Below are 20,174 nucleotides of genomic sequence, written 5' to 3'. Positions count from 1 at the left end.
CTGCTTCTCTCTCACCTCATTGACTGTCCATGTTCTTGTCGTGATCCAACCACTCCGGGTGATTAGTGATATGCCAAGACTTGACGTGCATGCCGACTTCTGAGTCGCTGCTCCATGTGTCGCTCTCCTCGTCCGACGCTTCTTCCTTCACCGCACTTGCCTCTAGGGGCATGTTGGTCTTGTACTTCCTCGTCGTGAACTTCGACTTGGTCAGGTTGCGGATGAGCGACGCTCGTCGATCGATGCACTCCAAAGACACATGCTCCAGCTCCGTCCGAGTGCTCGCTGCCACGGCGGTTGCCAGCTGACCGCTGCTTGGCCCGTAGCTTAACTTTGCTGAGGCTTTTGGCATCTGACAGAGGCATCACGGACAAGGTCAAGCAGGAGAGCAGTTACCTCGAAGTTGGCCCAGCCGTCTTCGTCCGGGACCATGAGCAGGTTGCTGTCTCGCACCTCAGCCGTCACGTCAAGTTGCGGCTGAGGGAACTCGATGATGGTCTTGAAGGACTTCTTGAGCATCCTCCTGCGGTGGTTGAACATCACCACGCCGACTGCTGAGAGAATGACAGCCCCGGTGAAGGCCGGCAGCCCGATGGTCAGCAGGATGCGTATCGCGGTTTGCGACAGGTTGGAGTTGGATGCAACTGCTGTGGTGGACACATTACAGAACGGACCAGGAAATGCGATGCCAGGAGCTGACTCCCATCCTTGCTCGCAGCTGCAACTGGTTCCAGTCCCGGGGTTGCACCTCCCATGACCCGAACAGATGACACTGTCCCTGCAAACAGAGTCACTCGCACCAACGGCAGGAGAGTTCGTCAGACCTGCAGAAGGTCTCGCACATGATGCCGTAGTAGTTCTCGTAGCAGACACATGCTCCTCCGCTGCAAGCTCCATGTTGACTGCAATTCTTGTCTCTGCCGGTGTTCGGGATTCCGTCGCAGCCGCTGCAGCTGTAGTTCATTCCTCCGCAAACCCCGCAAGAGTCGATCACAGTGCCACTGAACGCGACCCCATCACACCCTGCCCAGACCTGAGAAACCGAGAAGATGGACACCCTTTGGCTCAGCGAGTACCCTGACGAAGTCACCAGCTGCGGGGCAGCTGTGACCTTGACAGACGTGCTAGATGTCATTCCAGTAGATTTCCACTGCCATACGCTGATGTCAGCATCGAAGTACTGGATGAAGGGGACGAGCTGGAAGCCCGGTTGGGGCGGTGTGGAGTAGTTGAGAGGCTGCGTGCGAAGGAGCTTGAGGTGCAAGTCAGCAGGCAGAATCAACCAAGGAAAGAAGCTCACTTACCTTGAATGTGATAGGCAGACCTGCGATGATGTTGAAAGAGATCACGTTGTCTTTGCCAAATGGTCGGATTTGAAGAACAATTTCTGGACCAAGTGATCCCGTGATAGGGTTGTCCGAATAAGCGAATTGTGCAACCATTATCTGAAAGATGCTGGTAGTGAGTGGGGTTGTTGGATCTATGTACGAAAGCAGGCTTGAAGGAAGTCCGATCGACATCTCTGAGTTGTTCAACGACACAACAAAACCGTTGATAGAGAAGTAGGTTTGAGAGAACACCGACGTGTTCACGATGATTCCGGCAGATTGAATGACTACAGCTTTGGATATGTCTGGGATCGTGTGCTGGGTACTTAGTGTGGAGATGGACGAGAGAAGGGACAAGGCTGCCATGATCACTGCTTTCGCACTCCTCGCAGTAAGTCCCAAGACTGCCTTGAGCTGTCGACCGGCTGAGCTCTTGACAAGACTCCTCGCATTCAACCTTGCATCGATCATCGATCCGCCGTTTAGTTTCGCACTTGCTAGCAGAGCGGCTACAAGCTGAGTCAAGTTCCCTGGCAAGTACCGATTCTTTGCGCCACTACCTGACTCGCTCGAGATGAGAGTTGATGAGTACGAGATAGCTTCTTGTAACAAAGAGAAGGAAATCTCCTCCGGCGCTTTCAAGATCTGCAGCATCGTATTGGCAATGATAGGCAGACTGGATGACGACAGTTCGTACATGGAGCCAGTCAACTGCAAACTGTTGAGTAATGCGATGCGAAGACAGCATGCTCCAGTGCACCCTAGCTCCTGAGGGTTGATGCAAGGTGCAGGGTTTGCATTGAGAGTAGACGCAACAATGCCCATGTATTGAGTAGCCTTGGCAACATCACCTGCATTCAAAAACACTTGATCGATTTGGTTGATCTGATTTCTTGCGAAAGCTTGTATATCCGTGTTGTTTGTGATGACGGTTACATTTTGTGCTGCAGCAGCATAATCTCCAAGACTGTCAGATACTATGACATGAATTGAAAGTCGGAAGCTTGCTGAAGCGTCTCCCTGAAACAGAATCGTGTTCAGTGTGATCGAAGACTGCTGAGCAAGCAAAGTCTCGTTGGCAAAGAACGTGAACACTAAGGGAAGGTTGTCATTGCTGCTAGGATTCCAGGCTGGTGCTGAGATCTCAAAGTTGTCGACCAGAGCAACTCCCCTGGTCGGAAAAACACTGATGTATCCACCGCTTGGAGGGGAGTTGGCTATTAAAGTTATTTCAGAGTAGCCCAACACCAACGCTGTGTCTACAGCACTGAATCTAAATTTCGCACTGACCCCAGCTCTAAGGACGCTGGGGTTGACCACCAGGAAGGAGGTCGAGAGCGAGGTAGAAATGTCTGCAGACGTCAAATTGGGCAGCACGTCACTGACAAGCGTCCACGAGTACGAGGAGATCCCAGCACTTGCCGAGGGAGTGCAGGACCCCTTGAGGTACTGGTACTGGTTGCCACTGACTTGCACATTCTGAGACGTACTGCCACAGGAATAAACATTAGTCATCGCTGTGCTACACATCAAAATATTGCACAAGAGAACTGGGCGGTCAACCACTGTGAATTCCACCTGCGTAGTACTCGTACTAGTCCAGTCACCCATGAAGGGGATGGATGAACTCCCAAATACTGTACTGAGTAAGCTTGACTTTCGTTGTATTTGCAACTCTATAGTGTAACGAGCTCCGACGATCAACTTGGATGAATACATCACAAATTCCGCACTGTTGATGACCGAGTACGAATCAGTTGGGCAAAGTTGTTGAACGAAGCAAGTCGTACAATTTGAGTAAGTACAAACCCACTGAATTTGTGCATCAGTGATCTGAAAGTTCGTCACAACTGACTCGGGATCATGAGAACTCTTTGCGCTCAAAGATATGTCTTGCAACTTTGACATCTCTCCGCCTGCATTGACTCCAGTTATAGCTGGAATCAACCGTTTGGGCCTGACGTTCACAATCACACTTGCTGATGAAGTGACACTCGACTGATGGGCTACGACGGTGAAGTTACATACACATCCTGCAAGAAGATAGTCCGAAGACACAGAAAGCCAGGGGCGAAGAGAGTTTCCAAGCAAAGTCTTGAGTGAACTTTGAGATTTGCACGTTTGGCAAGAGACTATCCAAGAATAGCTCAGATCTGACGACAGACCGATGTCCAAGCATGTGATCGGAGTTCCATGCGAGTAGAAATTCAAACTTCTCCCAGACAATATGGTGATGTTGTTTGGGTTGGTCATCCTGATGGTGGGAGCCAGGTACTCGTTATGCATGGGACCATAACCATAACCGGGAGGCAGGTAAGGCTTTTCAAGGTCAAAGAATGCTTTCTTGCTTTGCCCTGCCCAGTTTGAAAGTAAAATGAAAACTTGGTAGTGACCAGGTGCAACGCCACCTTGGATGAGAGTTGGGACATTTTGTAAACTAGGAGAATACACAGACAGATTGCTGATGATCAAAGAGGTCTGCGTTTGTAAAACAGTATTCAGTTCATAAACGTCGGCAGTCCGAAGGCAGACACTGCATGTGTCAATGTTTGAATTACCATAATTATCTATCGAAGGGGTTGAAGTTGATATCGTCTTTTGCGCTGCAGGAATGGTTTCCGGATTGGAGCATGTCATTCCATTCAGCGATGTTCCTGGACAAACGGCTGCATTCAACACTTCCATCCTAAGACAAGAATCTTGATTAGAAGGTACGCAGTCTGCTCGAAAATTGCTTGTTTCATTACTGTTGTAAACAATGATGGTAAAAACGGTTTCCTTGTCCTCGGGTATAAGCTGGCTGGGAGCTATTGTCAAATTCAGATTTCCAGTGCTTGAATCAAATGGGGAATTGATGAGGAAGAGAGAGTTAGCGTTCAAGTTTTCGTTGTACACTTGCTTACAAAGTCTCGACACGCAGCGGGTGCACTCGGTGGAGCATCCCAAGCCTGGTATGAGAGTAGTTGCGCATGGGAAGCATTTCAAAGATAGCGTGTTCCTGAGACCGTAGATGAGAATTCTCGTGTTTTCATAGAGAGGAGCGTTCGGGCGAATGGTGAACTTTAAAACGTTGCTTGCACCTACAACCCTCGTCTCCTGCTGGATTGTCTTCTTCACCCACGAGAGCGCATAACCAGAACGCAAGACATCGCCAATCAACGGCACAGGTCCAAATGAGTAGTAATTTGCAGTGCTTGGCGGTCCTTGTACCGAGATCTGCAACTCGTTCTTTGGCTGGAGACCATTCCTATTCTGCAACAAGAAGTAGAACACAAACTCTTGACCTGCGATCATTTCCACGTTGAGAGTCAACTGAACGAAGAAACTATTTTGAGATATTTGATTGAAGATGGCTGTGAGTGCAGAAGAAGAAGTTCCATTGATCTCTAGGACCTGTTGAGTAGTGTACGTGCTCGAAATTCCAGAGATAGTCATGGAGGATCCTGCCGGCACACTTGTGAAGGGCACTAGAGTCACCCATATCTTGTTGATTGCATAGTTCACACGCGTGGACTCTCCAACTCTTCTGACAGCAAAATCCAAGGGGTTTGACGCACCGAACACCAGCGGTCCTGCTAGGACAGTTGAGGGGACGACTACATCACTTCCCAGTACCGAAGTCTGTAAAGAGTTGCAATCCCAGGTGGCAGTGTATGACGACGCGGTAATGGAAACTGTTACCGCCGAAGGAATCCGAGATTGAGAGGGATTCACCAGAGTGAAGTTGAAGGACATCAATGACTGAGCCTTGACAACCACCTTTTGACCCAATGTGAATTCAACAGTTCCCTTCGATAAATTGTAGATTCCTTGTATTGCTGTTTCGAAGTTGTTACGGATCGTGATCTTGCTACTTGACAAGCTGTTTTGAAAGCCTCCGAAAGAAACCTTAGAACCTCCTCTTAAATCAAAGTTCACGCTCAACTCTATCGCAATCGTGTTTGGAGATCTCTGAATGTTTGACGACTCTGATATATTTGAGCGTATCACTTGTGGGTATGTGAGCACTTGGCCGACAGAGAGAGACGTGGTAGCTGTCGCAGCAACAGTTACTTCAGTGCTAGAGAAGCTGATCGATGGGAGCGTGCCCAGAGAGTTGAGAATAGCTCCATTCTTGAGCACAAAGCTCACTGTATATGACAGTAACGAACGATAATCGTACACGCCAGGAATGTATAGTGAGCATCCCGCTGAACTAGACTCACAACCACCCAGCATCACGCCTGACACAAAGCTGATCGATGACGTGGACAGCACCTGATAGACACCTCGCTTCGAGGCCATGAATCGAGAGGCGCCTTGGAGGGGATATGGACCTGGTATTGGTGTCTGAAACTCAGTCAATCCAGATATGGTGATCGCAGAGGTCTGACTTGTCAAGTCCGTGAGCAAGGTGGTCATGGGAAAGTTGGCAGCAAATGTGATGGTGTAATTGTTGAAGTCATCTGCCGTGCTGACCTCGTCTTTGATTGTGAATTCGATGAACTTGGGCAGCGAGCCTGCGACCAGAACAGTTTTTTGAAATTCAGCATTAATGGTGATATCCGGGGTTAATAGAGTTACATTCAAAGCATTTGGTCGCGATCTGACAGTTGGATTGCGAACAGAGAAAGCAAAAACAATGTCTTGGTTTGCTTGGATTTCAGCATTAGGTGACAATGTCACTTTCAAAGTCCCGACTGAGGGATCCCATTCACCAGTGACAGGCTTATCAAACAAAAGATTCTGAGATTGATCATAGTTCCAAAACAATAGATTCAGCTGCAGCGAGTTCAATGTTGATTGAGTACAATCACAATTCGAAGATTCACAAGAAATACACGAACAGTTGGGAAGCAAGTCAGCTATTGAATTTTCCAGTTGAATTTGACTAGTCGAAGTCGTTTTTGGGGGCCAAATTGAGTTCTTGAGGCCCTGCAAAGTGATGCTGCTACCACTTCCTTTGAATTTGAAATTTGGCCGGAGGTGGACAGCAATGATATTATATGCGCCAAAGACTGTAGAGAGTTCCTGAATGGTCTTGATAACAAGCGTTTTGTTGCCATTGCTGAGAAGAAGTCGGTCGGTGACTGAGGCTTCAAACTCAATCGCCTTCAATGACCTAGATGCGAGGCCTTGAACACATTCTTGCATCGCCAGTGGTTCAGAACAGATTCCAGGTATAATGTTGCCCTTCAAAGTAATTTTGGAATTGCTTTTCGCGTTTTCTGGGTTCTCCACCACAAATTCGATACCAAGATTCCCTGGTGAAATTGGTTGAATCGTCTTGAAAGTCAGCGCTCCTTTCGTGGAGTCAAAGCTCCCTGAGACTGGTTGTACTGCTGTGCCATATGTCAAGGTAACGATAATTGTCGCAGGTGGATTGCTAATTGCATTGAGACCCGATATCGTGAAGGACGAACCCGACAAGATGGAGGCATTTGAGGCCAAGGAGATCGTCAACGTGTTGATCTGGCCTGTGACGTTTGAACTCTCGTTGAAGCGAACGGAGCTGCCGTATTGGATCAGCAGCAGCTTGTTCGAGTTTGCAAGTGTTACTTGCTGTGGAAGAATTTCGAATGGATCTGGAGAAGTGACCTCACACCTACAGCTACTCTGACATAAATCGCAACCATGGTATGAGGCCGTCACCAGGACTTGGGAATAAAGTCCATTCGACAGTGGGTTTGTCACAAAGACGTACAACGAGAAAAGATTATCCGCAAAGACATCACACTTGGTGAGAACAAAAGAAAGATTCTTAGCAGCAGTCTGATTTGGATCTGTAACTGATTCCCAACAACCATTCAGCCGATCCTCGTTGGGAAACGGACCGACAAATTCTATCCCATTCATATTTGTGAGGGTAAGCGTTGTGTTCACGGGCAAATCGATGTTAGATACTAGCTGGACGATAAGAATGGTCTGAACTCCTGCAATAGCGTTTGTCTGGATCATGTTGGACACTGTGAACGTTGGTTGAATTCCCGCACCCAACACGTCACCAGCTACCGCATAAGGAGTCGGTGAGAACCTCGACTCGGGGTTGGATAACACTTGAATGTAAGGCCGACTGAGAGACGCGCAGTCAAGCACGTTCCTGCTCCCACAAGTCAAACGATTGGTGTAGGAAGGATTGGGCAATTTGAATGATATTTTGATTGGTTGCAATGATGAAAGCACATATTCTTTCCTCACCACAAATCTCAAAGCATTCGCTCCTGTATACCACGTACCGATATGTATGCTTGGATTTGCACTACATTTTGAGCAAGAAATGTTTGCATTAGAGTCACCATAAATGCAGACGCTACCAGCTTTCTGTGAAGTGCCGTTCAATCCATAAACAAGAATGACGGCTCCTGGAGGTGCAGTAGTTGACAACGAGAACGTCATTGAGATGGTGTTCAAGGTCGACTTCACTCGGGTTGTCTCAGAGATCTGAGCCGCAACAACTTGAATGGGAAAATCGTTGCCTCCGAATGTCACACCAGTCGCACATAAGAAAGCTGGTAAACAAGTAGCAAGGAGGGTTTGCAACGGAAAATTTTGAGGTCCGATAGGCCCGAAGTTGCTGTTATACACAAACAAACTTGAGTTTGATTGTACACAGCTTGGATAAGCTTCATCACATTCTACTTGTATGGACACAGAGCTTTGAATGGGGTAATTTGGGTTGTCGATTGTGAAAGAAATGATGGTGTCTTGAGTGGCAGGTAGATAACAACAACTTTGAGATGCTTGATACTGCACTCTCAAGTGTAGCTCCCAACCAGACACGCCCTTGTACCACTGCGCCACAGGTTTGGGTTGTGATTGAGAGCTGGGCATGAACGAGGAAGCGCTTGGACCCTCCAAGATCACATCTATGCATGATGTTCGGGGGTTTGACAAGCCAATGTCATGAATGCAGGAAACCTGCGAGGAAGCCTGCGCTTGCATGGATGGGCAGTCATACTCGCGAAGCACGGGACCAGGAAGTCCTAGAAGAGTAATTCTCGATCCGGGCAAGATGGCTGCGTTCGGGCGCAACCGTAGAGACACTTGATTCGAAACTCCCGCCAACAAACTTGAAAACTCGACATAACGATTGATGAAAGTTCGCTGGAGTCCTGAAGATAGAATTCCTGCTGCTGGGTAAGACTCGTCAAAATTCACTCCCCAAGTCAAAGTCGTAAAGTTCCGTGCCCCATTTCCGATCGAACCAGATGCATCGATACCAATTCTATCACATGCTGAGAGTTTGCTTAAGCCGCTTAGAACTGGTAATGGAGAAAGAGCGTTTTGAGGTATGGAAATGAATTGTCGTGTCACGTTCTTCCCGTTTACAATCTGCCCGAGTTGAGTAGTGGCAGGAAAAGATTGGAGGCTGACTCCATCAATGGATTCGGTATAAGTAATGTTCGACGATGTGGACAGCTCTAGAACAGTGCTTGCATTGACCGTTGCAAATGAACCAAATGTTACAGCCAGCGCTGACGCATTCAGCCAGGCGCACGAAAATCCTTGCCCCAAAGTAGCAGTAAAAGTTGGAGAAAAAACTTTATCGCACAGAGTTGACCCTATCGAGTACTGATCATTGTTCATGTTCGTTACTCTGTCGAACACAGTAAAAATTTGTAACAAATCAACCGAAAATTGCACGACCTTGAATTCTGGTGCAGGGGGTAATACTGGAAAGAATGGTGATGTGTAGTTAAACTCTACTGCTGTCCAGTTTCCGGTAATTGTATCACGCGAGCAAATGTATGAAAAAAAAGTCACCTTGTAAAACGGATTCGTGATGGTGAATCGCAGATCATTGAAAACTCCTTTTCCATCAGTGAGACACGTGTACGGGATTTCGTATGAGTTCAAGACGCTGCTGTTGATCTTTGCACCCGCTGGACCTTGCTCGATGATTGCACAGACATATCCCACTTCACAATACTTTGGAGCGTGCATGGGTGCTGAACACAGTGCACCCGTCACTCCCGCACTTGTGCACGTTGGACTTTGCGTTGACAGACTACAATTACTTTGAATGTTGCCATATGAATCGATGCAAACAATGATTGCCTTTTGTAAACATGGTGAATATATTCCACATTGTGCCATCAAGGAGTAGTTACACAACGAGGCTGCTTGCCCAGGAGTAACATTAAAGCTATTCGAATTTACCTCTATCAGCTTATTGTTGATAGTCATGGAAAAGTGAAGTCTGTATGCGTTCATTACTTGGCGGACGGAAAGGTCAGTGAAGGAAGCTGTACCATTTACAAGTGAAGCAGTTTTCTGTCCTTCTAAGGGAAACGGATATAACTTACATAAAGAAGCATTGGGCTGACCCGGCACAGGAGGAGAGGGAAGAGGAACAGGAAACTTTCCCGCAAGCGGTAGTAAGGAAACAATCACCTGATACCCAGATGTGAGAAACAAGAGATTTCCGTACAAATCTTGCAGTTGTATCTGAGGTTGTGTAATGAGCGGTTGATCAGCTCGGTTGCGATCTGAAATAAAATTGCAGGCCAACGTTGCTGCAGGGCCCGCCACCACTGTGAAGGAAGCAGAAGAGACTGCTATGCTGGGATATCCAACAGCTGCAAAATGCAATTTGTATCCAACGCCAGCGACATCCAGTCTGAGATTTGTAAATTGCACATAATTTGACGTCGGTGAAAGTGGAACCGGAGGACAAGATATGCAAGTCAATGGAATTCCAGTACACGACATATCACAACCATCAAGTAACAATACTGGTCTACGATTTGTTTGTACTCCGCTGGACACCAAAGAGAAATTGACGAGAGTGTTTGCGGGCACTTTGCCTGCGAGTATTTGATTGTAATAGTCATCAACTAGGTAGACTTGTGGTTGTCTTGTTAGTGGATTTCCGGTCACCCCTCCAACTGGCTGCTTGTTGTAGGGAACCAGGAGCTTGGTCCAGATGTTGGGATACACCGGAATAGATCCAGTTTGCACCGTAGCTGAGAAGTAAGCGAAGGTGAGAGTGAAGCCACTGTTGATATAACCCTGACCCACGGATGCCTTGTTGATCGCCAAGTCTGTGAAGGTAACAGTTCCTAGATTTGACTGGAGGATGGTGGTACCAAGCAGTTGCGATGTTCCAGGGTTCTGAACACTCTTAGCTCCGGGATCAAAGTTGATGCTTGCCGTCACGAATCCTCGCGAGCCATAAGCCACAGATGTCGAAGTCATCAACTGTACTTTAGGTTGGATCGTGAAGGGAATGCCTGCTGTCTGGTTGACTTTCTCTGGTGTGGACAGAAGTTTGATGCTTGTGACCCCTTCTTGAATACAAAGAGCTGGTGACTTGATGCTGAATGCCTTGGAATTTCCAAGATAGTTGAACTCCAAGAGGTATCCATCACCTTTCTTGTCCACATATAATTGATCAAATGTAGCAGTACCATCGACGAAAGCGACTTGCGTCGTTCCGAATAATTGAGAATTTGGATCTGGACTGCTTTGTATCGCAACTCCAACAGACGACTGCATCTGTGTCAACGGCGATTTCCCCGAGCAATCAGATGCCTGGATTTGAAAGGAGAATGTAAAATACTCCAAGGCAATCAAATTCACGGGAGACGCGCATTGCGTAACACATGTGCAGACAGCACCAGAAGATTGAAACTTGAGAGATTGCACTCTTGGATTCAATTTGACCTGCACAGTAGCTGGCGAAGGGTTGTAAGGACTGCTCAGAGTGAACGTCAACGTGTACATGTAATTCGTTTGGTTTTCGTATAGCATTGCTGACACGTTGGGCACACTCCTACACCCGTACATGCAGAACAAGCTGCACTCTCTGCAGCACTGAGAGTATCTATGTAAAGGTCTGTAAACGATGCAATTCCAGCTAATGCGATTGCTGTTTTGTTGCCACCAAATGTAAGTTCGTTGTTGTTCAATGTGACCGTGATGTATGATTCCTGTATGCACTGAATCGATGTAGAACTGTGGCATATCTCGTTACTGAGAGATCCTGAGCAAGTGGTGAAGCAGTCGCTTACAACCAGATTGTAATAAGAATCATACACCATTATCGTCGGCTGCTTCAAAAAGATCTCAGCGTCCACGTTCTCAATCTGCCCACTTTTTGGCATCAAATACTTTGGAGGGGCATTCACGACCTCAAACGGTTGAGTTGTTGCGATGACTTGACCAATTACATTTCCGAGAATGAAATCACTACAAGGGCAATTCCAGATGTTCCCGCAGGAAGAAGGTACTATCGTTAAGTCACTAGCCAAAACTTGAAATCTGTAGCCGATGCCGGCAGTTTTTACTTGCTCTGGAGAGAAAGACAAATATCCCATGGATCTGTCAGGGTTTTGATTGTCGTTTTGATAGTAGCTAAAGGGAACAGACACATTTGTTGAATCGAGTAGTGATATGGTGAATCGTCTTGGTAAATTGTTTTCAACATTTTGTTGAAATGGGAAACACGCCCCACTTTTGACATCATTCTGAGACAATCGACAAAAAGGGCTGTTGCTGTCACAAAATCTCATCAGATTTCCATAGTGATCATACATTGCTACTTTCGATAACATGTCTGAACCAGCTATGTACAGTCCTCGGTCACAGCGAGTGCACCAACTCGTGGAATTATTGGAGGGATCAATTACATATTGCAACTTCCGTAATATACCTGGGCTAACAGAAAATGGAGATGAAATCGTGTACATTCCTGAGTATGCTCCTTCGACGTATCTGACGAAGACCAGTTGTAGACTCTGACCTGAGATGATCGTTCTGAGGTCTGTGAATGTAGCAATGGATGCGTCAAAGGTTTCAATCAGTGACCCAGTAAGATGATACTGAGACATAGTCTTCGCATCCTGCAGCGTAGTCTTGGTGTAGCAGTTAGTGTTGGAACATTCGCACATTGAAGATGGTTGGATGTCTTGCAACAGTAGACCCAGCTGGTTGTAGCAAAGCAAGGCCACAACAACCCCAGCTTGACTCGATGATACGTTGGAGACATTTCCAAGATCATCTGTCAATATCACACTGGGAGGCGGATAAAACAATGCAGGCACATCTGTATTTCCTAAGAAACCGATCGATGTGTTGATGGGTGGAGTGAGGACCCGCATAGTGGTTATATACACCTGTGATTCAAGACAAAGAAGTCAGCAGACATATTAATCACTTGATTCATGCAAAAGCAACATAGATAATCAATAGCAGCAGGTTACCTGTTTCTGCTCAGTTGCGTTAAGGGCGTTTGATTGTACAAAGAGAAGTGAAATAAAAGATAAAAATTTGTAACAGGGATGCAATGGTGAAAAAGAACGTTTCTTTTGCTTGTTCTTGATAAAGTCATTTTCTGACTTGGAGGCTTTCTTTTTGAAATGTTGATGTTGCAATATCCGCCCTCGATCATAGATATATGACTTTTGTGTTCGTATACTCCCGTATAACCTTTTCTGTTCATTGAGCGCAAGCATCTTTGCGTGAGCGATGAGTTGACAATGTCTTGTGCAGGGACTCGAGCATCGACGAGGTAGACCCATGTCTCTCTCAACCTCCTCGTCGCCCCTCCATCCCCTTGTTACCATTTTACCCTTCACGGCCGTCTCATCGACCCCAGACGTCAGCCCCTACCCCACCCCCCTCACCAACATCAAATTCGGAGTATCTCACAAGGCCCGCTATTGGGACCCCCACCTTTCCCAGCCTCAGTCCAAAGTTCTCCACCCCTACCCCTTGCTCCCCTGCCCCTTCACCCGCCGGGCCTACCACCCGGTGGCCCGGTAACTTTTTAATCCGATATCAATCTTCACTATATGATTTATCTTCACTATATGGTACCCCATAGGCCCAATGGGAGCACCTACAGCGTGTTTTCTGTCTTCCCGACGGTTTATGAATCATGGCGAGGCGGACTGGCATTGAAATCGAGCTAAACAGATAATGGCGAATGTAGAAGAGGAGAAGCTGGTGAGGATGGCGAGGGATCTGCAGAGTCTGAATGATCGATGGTACTCGATGAAGACCATTCGCCGGGCTCTCTTGTCCTTGCAAGAGCTCCACAGGAACCGCATGGACCGCTTAGAGATCATCCACAGCATAAAACACAGGATGCAGGAACAAGGAGCTGAGAGCAACTTAGATGTGGTAAATGGCGAAAGGCCGGTTACCAACAAAGACAAAGAGATTGAAAATCTTGAAATCAAGCTTGCACAACTGCAAAGCATTTGCCCACAAAAGTCAGAAGATGATCACGGTCAAGACTCGCTTGAGTTGAACTGTACAAATGCTCAGCAAGAACTCCAGGACGACGATCTGAGGGTGAAGAGGAGGAGACTGAACCCCATGCTCTTCTTGTGTAAATTCGACCTCCATGGCCGTTGTGACGACCCTAATTGCAAGGATGTCCATGTTAGAGACTCTCTTGCAGAGCACTCTAGAAGTAAGGCGAACGACAACGAACCAGAGCTCAAAGCATCAGCTCCTGCAGTGGGCGAGCAAGCAAGCGACCTGGAGGATGCAAGCACCCCTGCGACCCATGGCGATCACTCGGTTTCACATCTGGAGTCTTGTCCGAGGGACGACGACTACATCTCTCTTGTGAACGAGGGGGACGAGACTCCTGCTGGTGATGGAGGCACGGACGACGAACCCGTGGTAGAGGCGCTTCTTCAGAGGTGGAAGCCTGCAAGTCAGGATCTCTCGATGGATTCAAGATACTTCGGACACTTTCAAGAGTTGAAGGAGCTCCGGGCGCGATCGCTGAAGCATCCGTCCGATATTCATTCCTGGATACGAGCTGCTCGTTTGCTGCTGGAAGGAGCAACAGACACAGACACGCAAGTGAACAACGACATGAACCTGAGGGTGGACCTTGCCTTGAACACTCTATCTCATGCGCTAGACCATAACCCCACTTCCGTCGCGTTGTGGCTACTTTACCTCGACATCCTCGAGAAGAAAAGCTCGGGGGAGTCGCGCGAGCTACTGATGCATGCTGTGCGGCTGAACCCTGCCTCTTGGCTCCTCTGGCATCGGTTCGCTCAGAGCCAGGACGGAGGTAGTGCTCGCGCTCACACGTTCCTGACTGCAGCTGAGAAGGCAATGGGCGAGAGCGAAGGATGTAACGGAGAGGAGAAGGAAAGATGGCAGTCTCTATGGGCTGACTTGCTCCTTGGCGCCGCTCACCAACACTGCCAGTTAGGAAACGCTGCTGAAGCAATGGGCGTTCTGCGTGAATCAACTTCGAAGCATGCGAGTCAATCAGAAGTTCCTCTTGCCATCCAAGAAACATTGTGGAGGGCTCAGGTGTGGACCTTGCATGTTTCTGAAACAATGTAATTGTTTGTTTCAAGATTCACATCGCGCTATTTGGTGTTCTGCCGGATCGGATTCACTGCATGCTGGGAGCAACTGCTAGCAAGGGAAGTCTAACAGGAAGGGCCATGTGTCCAACCACTGGCCTCAATTCCCTCGCTTGTCGAAAGCTTGTACATACAGGCAGCGAAGAGGACACTGTCATGAGAGTTTATTTGAAGAGACAAGTCGAAGCCTCAGAGGTGATTGTGTTGTCTTTTGCCTCGGTTTCATCCTTGTCTTGCTCTAGGTCTTCCTTCTCTTCGAAGAAGCATTCCTCTCTCTGGGAGCTCGCCGGGATCGTCTCGCCCTCCCTCTCTCGCTCCCTCCGCCGGGGTTGGCGACGGATTATGTGGCGATGATGCGGATGTGAGAGAAGGTCGCGCTGCTTGCTCCTCCTTTCTCATCCTCCCCCGGCAGGTTCGTTGGACCTCGCGGAGAGGTCGCGGCCCGTAGAAGAATCCTCCAGCCTGTGGTGCGATGGTTGTCGTCTGCTGGCAATGCAGAGGACGGTAAGACCCTCATGGCCTGCGGAGAAGTTGTCTGCGCCATCGCGAGTGAGCTTGTCTCTTGTTGGAGCTTGCCAGTCGCATTGTCAGAATCGCAGGCTTCTGCTGCTGAAGTTTTATCTCTGCTGCATGATCTCACGAACTCCGTCGAGCAGCAAGTGGATGAGACAGGAGAGGGGGAGGGAGCATGGAGGAGAGAAGGGGTGATCATGGATCTCTGCTATCTGTACGGGAAGCTATCTCTTCTGCTGGAGAAGGAGAGGGAGGAGGCATTGCGAATGATGGTGAGATGTGTGGTACGAGGCTTTGGTGGGGGAGCGGGTCTACATCTGCACCAGCTGAGCGAATGGCTGGAGGAGCTGTCCTCGAGGGTGGGAGGAGACAAGTGGCTCGGCACGGACGATGGTTGTAGATGGACACGGGGAGGGGAGGGGAGGCCATCAGAACTAGACGGGAAGCTATGGAGGAACGTCATACTGCTACATGCTCTCAGCCAAGGCGAGGCAGGGGAAGGGACTGGAAGCATGTCATCGGATGAGGTCGATTCTGTTCCATGCTTCCGTTCAGCTCATGTTCCTCCTTCGCTGTCGCAGCTTCTCGATCTTGCGATGGCATCATTAGTCGAGCCAAGAAGCAGGTGTTTGATATGGCAGGAGGGCGCTATACGTGCGGGGGCTAAGGTAGAGGAGAGGATAGGGTGCTATAGCCAGCTGACTCTGAGGGTCCCAGAGGAGCCAGCGAGCGCTCCTGTTCCTGCATGAGGAAGCGCCGAAGCTTACCCGTGAGTCCACCTGCTCATGCTGGCGCCCTTGACTGCCCCTTCAGCTCTCGACGACCCGCGCTGGTTGGATGGACTTGAGCATGCGCAGCTGGAGGAGAGGTGAGGAGGGGCTGGGGTTGGGGGTTGAGGGGGCCTACCTCAGGGGCCGAGGGTGAGGGTAGAGCAGGTACCTCTGCTTCGGAAGGGACTACGAGGCCTTCAACGAGACGCTCAGCGTGTTTCTAGAGGAGCTCGAGCGAAGCTCGTCTCGAGAGGAGCACAGAGACTTCCTGCTGGCCGCGAGCTCCAAACATCCGGCAAACCATCGTCTCTGCCTGCTCACAGCGCGAGTGTGCATGGCAGAGGGCGACTGGCGCCAGGCCCAGCGCATCCTCTCTCCCGTCAAGTCCTTGCTGGAGTCGCACGATGAGCTGTGAGCTCCTTCACGTGCAGCTCTTTCCTTCTGACCTCTTCTCTTCCCACCCCCCTTTCCTGTCCTCTCCCACCGCCTTATCCCCACCTTTCCCCTTCAACCACTCCCTCCTCCTCTGTCTCCTTCCTGCCCCTCCTTTCCCTCTCTCCTCCTATATCACAACAGGTTCTGGCGAGTTGCTCTCGCGGCAGCAGAGGCAGCAGAGCTGGAGGCGACACGGGGCGAGGAAGCAGGAGAGCCTGAGCTCCGCCTCGAGGCCCTCAGAGTCTCTCTCAGAGCGCTCCCCTTAGCAAACAAGTTGACGAGCACGGGAGGAGAGGCAGGGTCGTGATCGCAAGCGCCTCTACTAAAGGTGACCACACAACCGTCGCTTCATTGACTCCTCGCCCTCCAACCTTCCTTCCATCCTCACGTATCTTGCGCTTTCCCGTCCCCCTTACCGTCTCAGATGAAGTCGCCGGTCTTGAGATCTGCAGGTAGAGCAGTGACCGCATTCGTCGACCTCAGCTCCTGCGCTCGTAGCACCAGCGGCCTGAATCTCTCCCGCACAGCTCTGTTCCTCTGTCACCTTCACATCCTCCATCACAGCTTCACCTTGTGAGTTGATGGATGAAAACGCTACCCTCCGGCGTCTGTGGTTGGTCAGCATGGGTCACAAGAGCGAGCGAGGACGAGCGGCAGAGATCAGAGCGGGATGAAGCACCTTGAGGTATGATTTGAAGTCTATCCGCCAAAGCGCTGCAGCTCGTGTATCACTCCTCCTCCCCTTCCTTCTCCTCTGTGCTGTCGCACCTGCGCTCCTTTGCTGGTTCTGCGCTGCTTGGAAGACTTTATCCACCTCAGCTGAGAAGGGGCGACGAGTTGCCTGTACGCGAGTCGTCAAGACTGGTGAAGGAGAAGATGAAGCTGCGTGCCGGATCAGCCTGCCCTCGCTCAAATTCTTCGTCCGAAACCGGTTTGATGAAGTTCCTACACACCTCTTTCAGCCTCCTCCTCCAACCCCCCCCTTCCCCTCCCTTCCCTCGTTCTCACCTTATCTGTACAAGCCTTCCTTGACCGTCGAATACCTTCTCAAGGGTCCATCGGCAGCTGGGGGACGGCTGAGTTTGAGTGCAACAGCCGGCAGACTCACTTGACGGTTCGCTGCTTGCGATGGATGTACCAGCTGCTCGGAGACGTCAACGATGCTTCTGTCGAGTCAAGAGTTCTTACCACGAGTATCTTGTTATCGTCGTCTCCTTCGCCTGCTGCCACGTCACCGCCTGCTCAGACCGACCTGAGCTCCTCACCCGCACAGAGTCGTCCACCATCATACACAGCCTGAGTGAAGCTCAGTCAAGCGATGTAGCCGAGCAGAGGTCTTGTCTCATCCTCGTCACTCACCAGTCCCAGTCCGACAAGGCAAGGTTTGCTTCTCGATTCCACAGACGACAGAGGACTTCCTGCTCTGACAAGTCACCTGTCTCTCCGATCCCCCGCTAGCCATCCCACACCTCCACATGGCTCCCTACAATCTCTGCAAGCGTCTTGGAGACAAACACTTTCCTGCAGTCCCATCACCGCACACAAGAGCAGCACTTGCCTTACTGAAGTCTCCCAGTCTCTGGGCAGTAGGTGTGGCACAAGGTACCTTGCTCGGTATCGCTGCTGCAGCGTCAAGCTCCGAGCCTGCTCAGCGTTTCTTACTTGTCCCATGTTTCCATGAGGAAACGATCGAATTCCTCATCCATGCATCTGCAGGTCGCTGTGAGCAGGCGCTGACCGTCCTCCTCCCTCCCCCCGTCCTCACGGATTTGAGTTGAGATGATCGGGCGACGTCTTGACGGCCTTCAGAGATTGCAGAGAACGTGTTGGCAAGTCCGCAGGATCAAGACAAACAAGCACCTTCATCCGCTGGATGTTGATGTCTTGGACTGTTCATGACGTGTGAGTCTCTTGACAGCACAGCACACTCTTCTACCAGCAGCGAAGCCCGTCATGAGCTCTTCCTGCAGGTAAGTGGGGATGCTTGCAAGCATCTAACAGACCATGTCAGGTATCGACCAAGTGGAGGCGACGTGTGGAGTCACGAAGTAATAGGCAGGAGGTAGGGGAAGCAGGACGACAAGGACCATCAGTATGTCGAGGATGAGTGTGAGTGTGAGTGTGAGGAGGTACGTTCTTCAGCCTTGTGATGTTCGTCCCGTTCTCCTGCAGTCCCTCGTCAGCCTTCCGGACATCCACATGCTGCGTCACCGACCCAGTACATGCGGACGATCCCGAAGAACCACGACGAGCTGCGGCCCAGACGTCACCCCGAGCGACATGCAGGAGCAGAGGAGCCAACCGGGTTGCTTGATCGAAAGTCGGGAAAGTCGCCTGGGAGATGCAGGCGTATCTCTGCAGGTAGCTGCAGCACACGAGGCGAGATGGCTCACTCCACAGCCCCAGGCACGAGCAACCAGACGCACCTGAGCGGACGGTCGACGTTGCTAATCCAGTAGTTCATGACGGGGTCAGGGCAGTAGAACAGCTGCTCCATGTTGAAGAAGTCGTCGTCCGGACTGCTCTCGCCGTCGTAAAGCTGCACCATGTACTCCCCTCCTGCCTCCCTGGAGCTCGGCCGCCTCCCCACATTCAAACCTTTCGCTTCCTCCTTCCCCAAACTCTCCTGGTACTCCTGGAGCGCGCACTGCTCATCAGCAGGAGCCTGGACCAGCGACTCTCTCCATCCCACCTGATAGCACTGATCTCCGCACCCCTGAAGGATACATCTCCTGCAGACACTTCAGGGGACTGCAGCTCGTGCTGTCCCGTCCATCGCACCTGCACGGCCTGTCGGCCTCACACTTGGCCTTGCTCTTCTGGCAGACCGAGCAAGCCTGTCCCTGGCCTCAGCCCTATCACCCTCCCAGTCGGGCAGCGACGCACCTTGGAGCATTTCGATCTCTTTGAGGAGAAGGGGCTTTTTGAACTCAAAGGCTCTGTTCGCAATGGGGACAAGATATCGCGGCACCCCAGCTGCCTCCCACCAACGGGACCTAGCGATCGCACCAGGGCAAGCTGCCGAGCAGTCAACACTCAAGTCCCTCACAGAGCTTGTCAGCTCTCAACGATGTAACCTGGGACTCCTCATACAAGCACTTGTCCACCTTCAGACAGTCAGATGCAAGATGCCTCGCAAGGTCTTATCACCATGTCCTGCCTCCTGCATCGCGAGCATGGCCTGCAGTGAAGCCCGTCAGAAGCTTGCTCAACCTGACATACATCACCTTTCTCTGTCGCATTTCACCCTTGCCTCCTTGCATCTCTGTGAATCTTTGAGTCCCTCTCGCATCAGGGTCTCCTGCACAGCATACCAAGCATGCTCGCTGCTTCTGTGGAGCTTCCCCAGGCTGTTGTAGAAAGTCCATCCTGCACGCCAACAAGCTGATGTCCACGTGAGAAGATAATCGTGAGGATATCAACCAAAAGCAAAACTGGAAGAAGACGACTGCACCCACTCGCTGGCGAGCTGATCTTATCATATGCAACAAGACATGACATGGCAAACTGCTCATTGAGTTGCGTGTACATGCAGACACGAGAAGGAAAGGAGAAGCTCATCAGGAACGCACGGATCATGTGTAATGAACAAGTCGGGTCAGCAAGATTAGAAGTCGTCAGCTGACTCCTCTTGGATGGAGAGAAGGAGCACAGACATGAGAGTCCTTCCTCCCCTCCCTTCTCTCCTCCCTCCTCCCCTTCCCTCCCTGCTGACCTCCCTGGAGGGAGGGATGGTAGGTTCGAGGGGAGGAGGGAGGGGAGGAGGGAGGGGAGGAGGGAGGGGAGGAAGGGAGGGAGTGGTAGGT

The 20,174-nt window shown here is 50.2% G+C and overlaps 4 protein-coding genes across 4 annotated transcripts; 1 reads left to right on the top strand and 3 right to left on the bottom strand.

Moving 5' to 3' along the window:
* Window positions 1–16: 16 nt before the first annotated feature.
* GUITHDRAFT_105970 (hypothetical protein) lies at window positions 17–8,894 on the bottom strand (the record flags this gene model as incomplete). Its single annotated transcript, XM_005835285.1, has 4 exons — window positions 17–352; window positions 397–778; window positions 825–1,252; window positions 1,305–8,894. 4 exons carry the CDS (start codon window positions 8,892–8,894, stop codon window positions 17–19), a joined length of 8,736 nt encoding a protein of 2,911 aa, XP_005835342.1.
* A 1,153-nt stretch (window positions 8,895–10,047) lies between these two features.
* Window positions 10,048–11,096, bottom strand: GUITHDRAFT_105969 (hypothetical protein; the record flags this gene model as incomplete). The annotated part of the gene is made up of 2 exons (XM_005835284.1): window positions 10,048–10,068; window positions 10,188–11,096. 2 exons carry the CDS (start codon window positions 11,094–11,096, stop codon window positions 10,048–10,050), a joined length of 930 nt encoding a protein of 309 aa, XP_005835341.1.
* A 2,262-nt stretch (window positions 11,097–13,358) lies between these two features.
* Window positions 13,359–16,348, top strand: GUITHDRAFT_105968 (hypothetical protein; the record flags this gene model as incomplete). The annotated part of the gene is made up of 8 exons (XM_005835283.1): window positions 13,359–14,594; window positions 14,642–14,845; window positions 14,893–15,011; window positions 15,063–15,199; window positions 15,745–15,788; window positions 15,881–15,932; window positions 15,977–16,031; window positions 16,099–16,348. The coding sequence occupies 8 exons, from the start codon at window positions 13,359–13,361 to the stop codon at window positions 16,346–16,348; spliced, it is 2,097 nt and encodes a 698-aa protein (XP_005835340.1).
* A 1,124-nt stretch (window positions 16,349–17,472) lies between these two features.
* On the bottom strand, window positions 17,473–19,736 carry GUITHDRAFT_105967 (hypothetical protein; the record flags this gene model as incomplete). The annotated part of the gene is made up of 19 exons (XM_005835282.1): window positions 17,473–17,509; window positions 17,557–17,664; window positions 17,728–17,786; window positions 17,838–17,889; window positions 17,932–17,988; window positions 18,031–18,078; window positions 18,134–18,257; window positions 18,305–18,362; window positions 18,502–18,534; window positions 18,584–18,620; window positions 18,671–18,733; window positions 18,795–19,100; window positions 19,150–19,205; window positions 19,255–19,307; window positions 19,356–19,386; window positions 19,446–19,475; window positions 19,519–19,549; window positions 19,596–19,633; window positions 19,683–19,736. The coding sequence occupies 19 exons, from the start codon at window positions 19,734–19,736 to the stop codon at window positions 17,473–17,475; spliced, it is 1,275 nt and encodes a 424-aa protein (XP_005835339.1).
* Between the last annotated feature and the right edge of the window lie 438 nt (window positions 19,737–20,174).

This window comes from Guillardia theta, assembly GCF_000315625.1.
Source record: "Guillardia theta CCMP2712 unplaced genomic scaffold GUITHscaffold_22, whole genome shotgun sequence".
In the NCBI taxonomy this organism is placed as follows: Eukaryota; class Cryptophyceae; order Pyrenomonadales; family Geminigeraceae; genus Guillardia; species Guillardia theta.
This window is presented reverse-complemented; position numbering and strand designations above follow the sequence as displayed.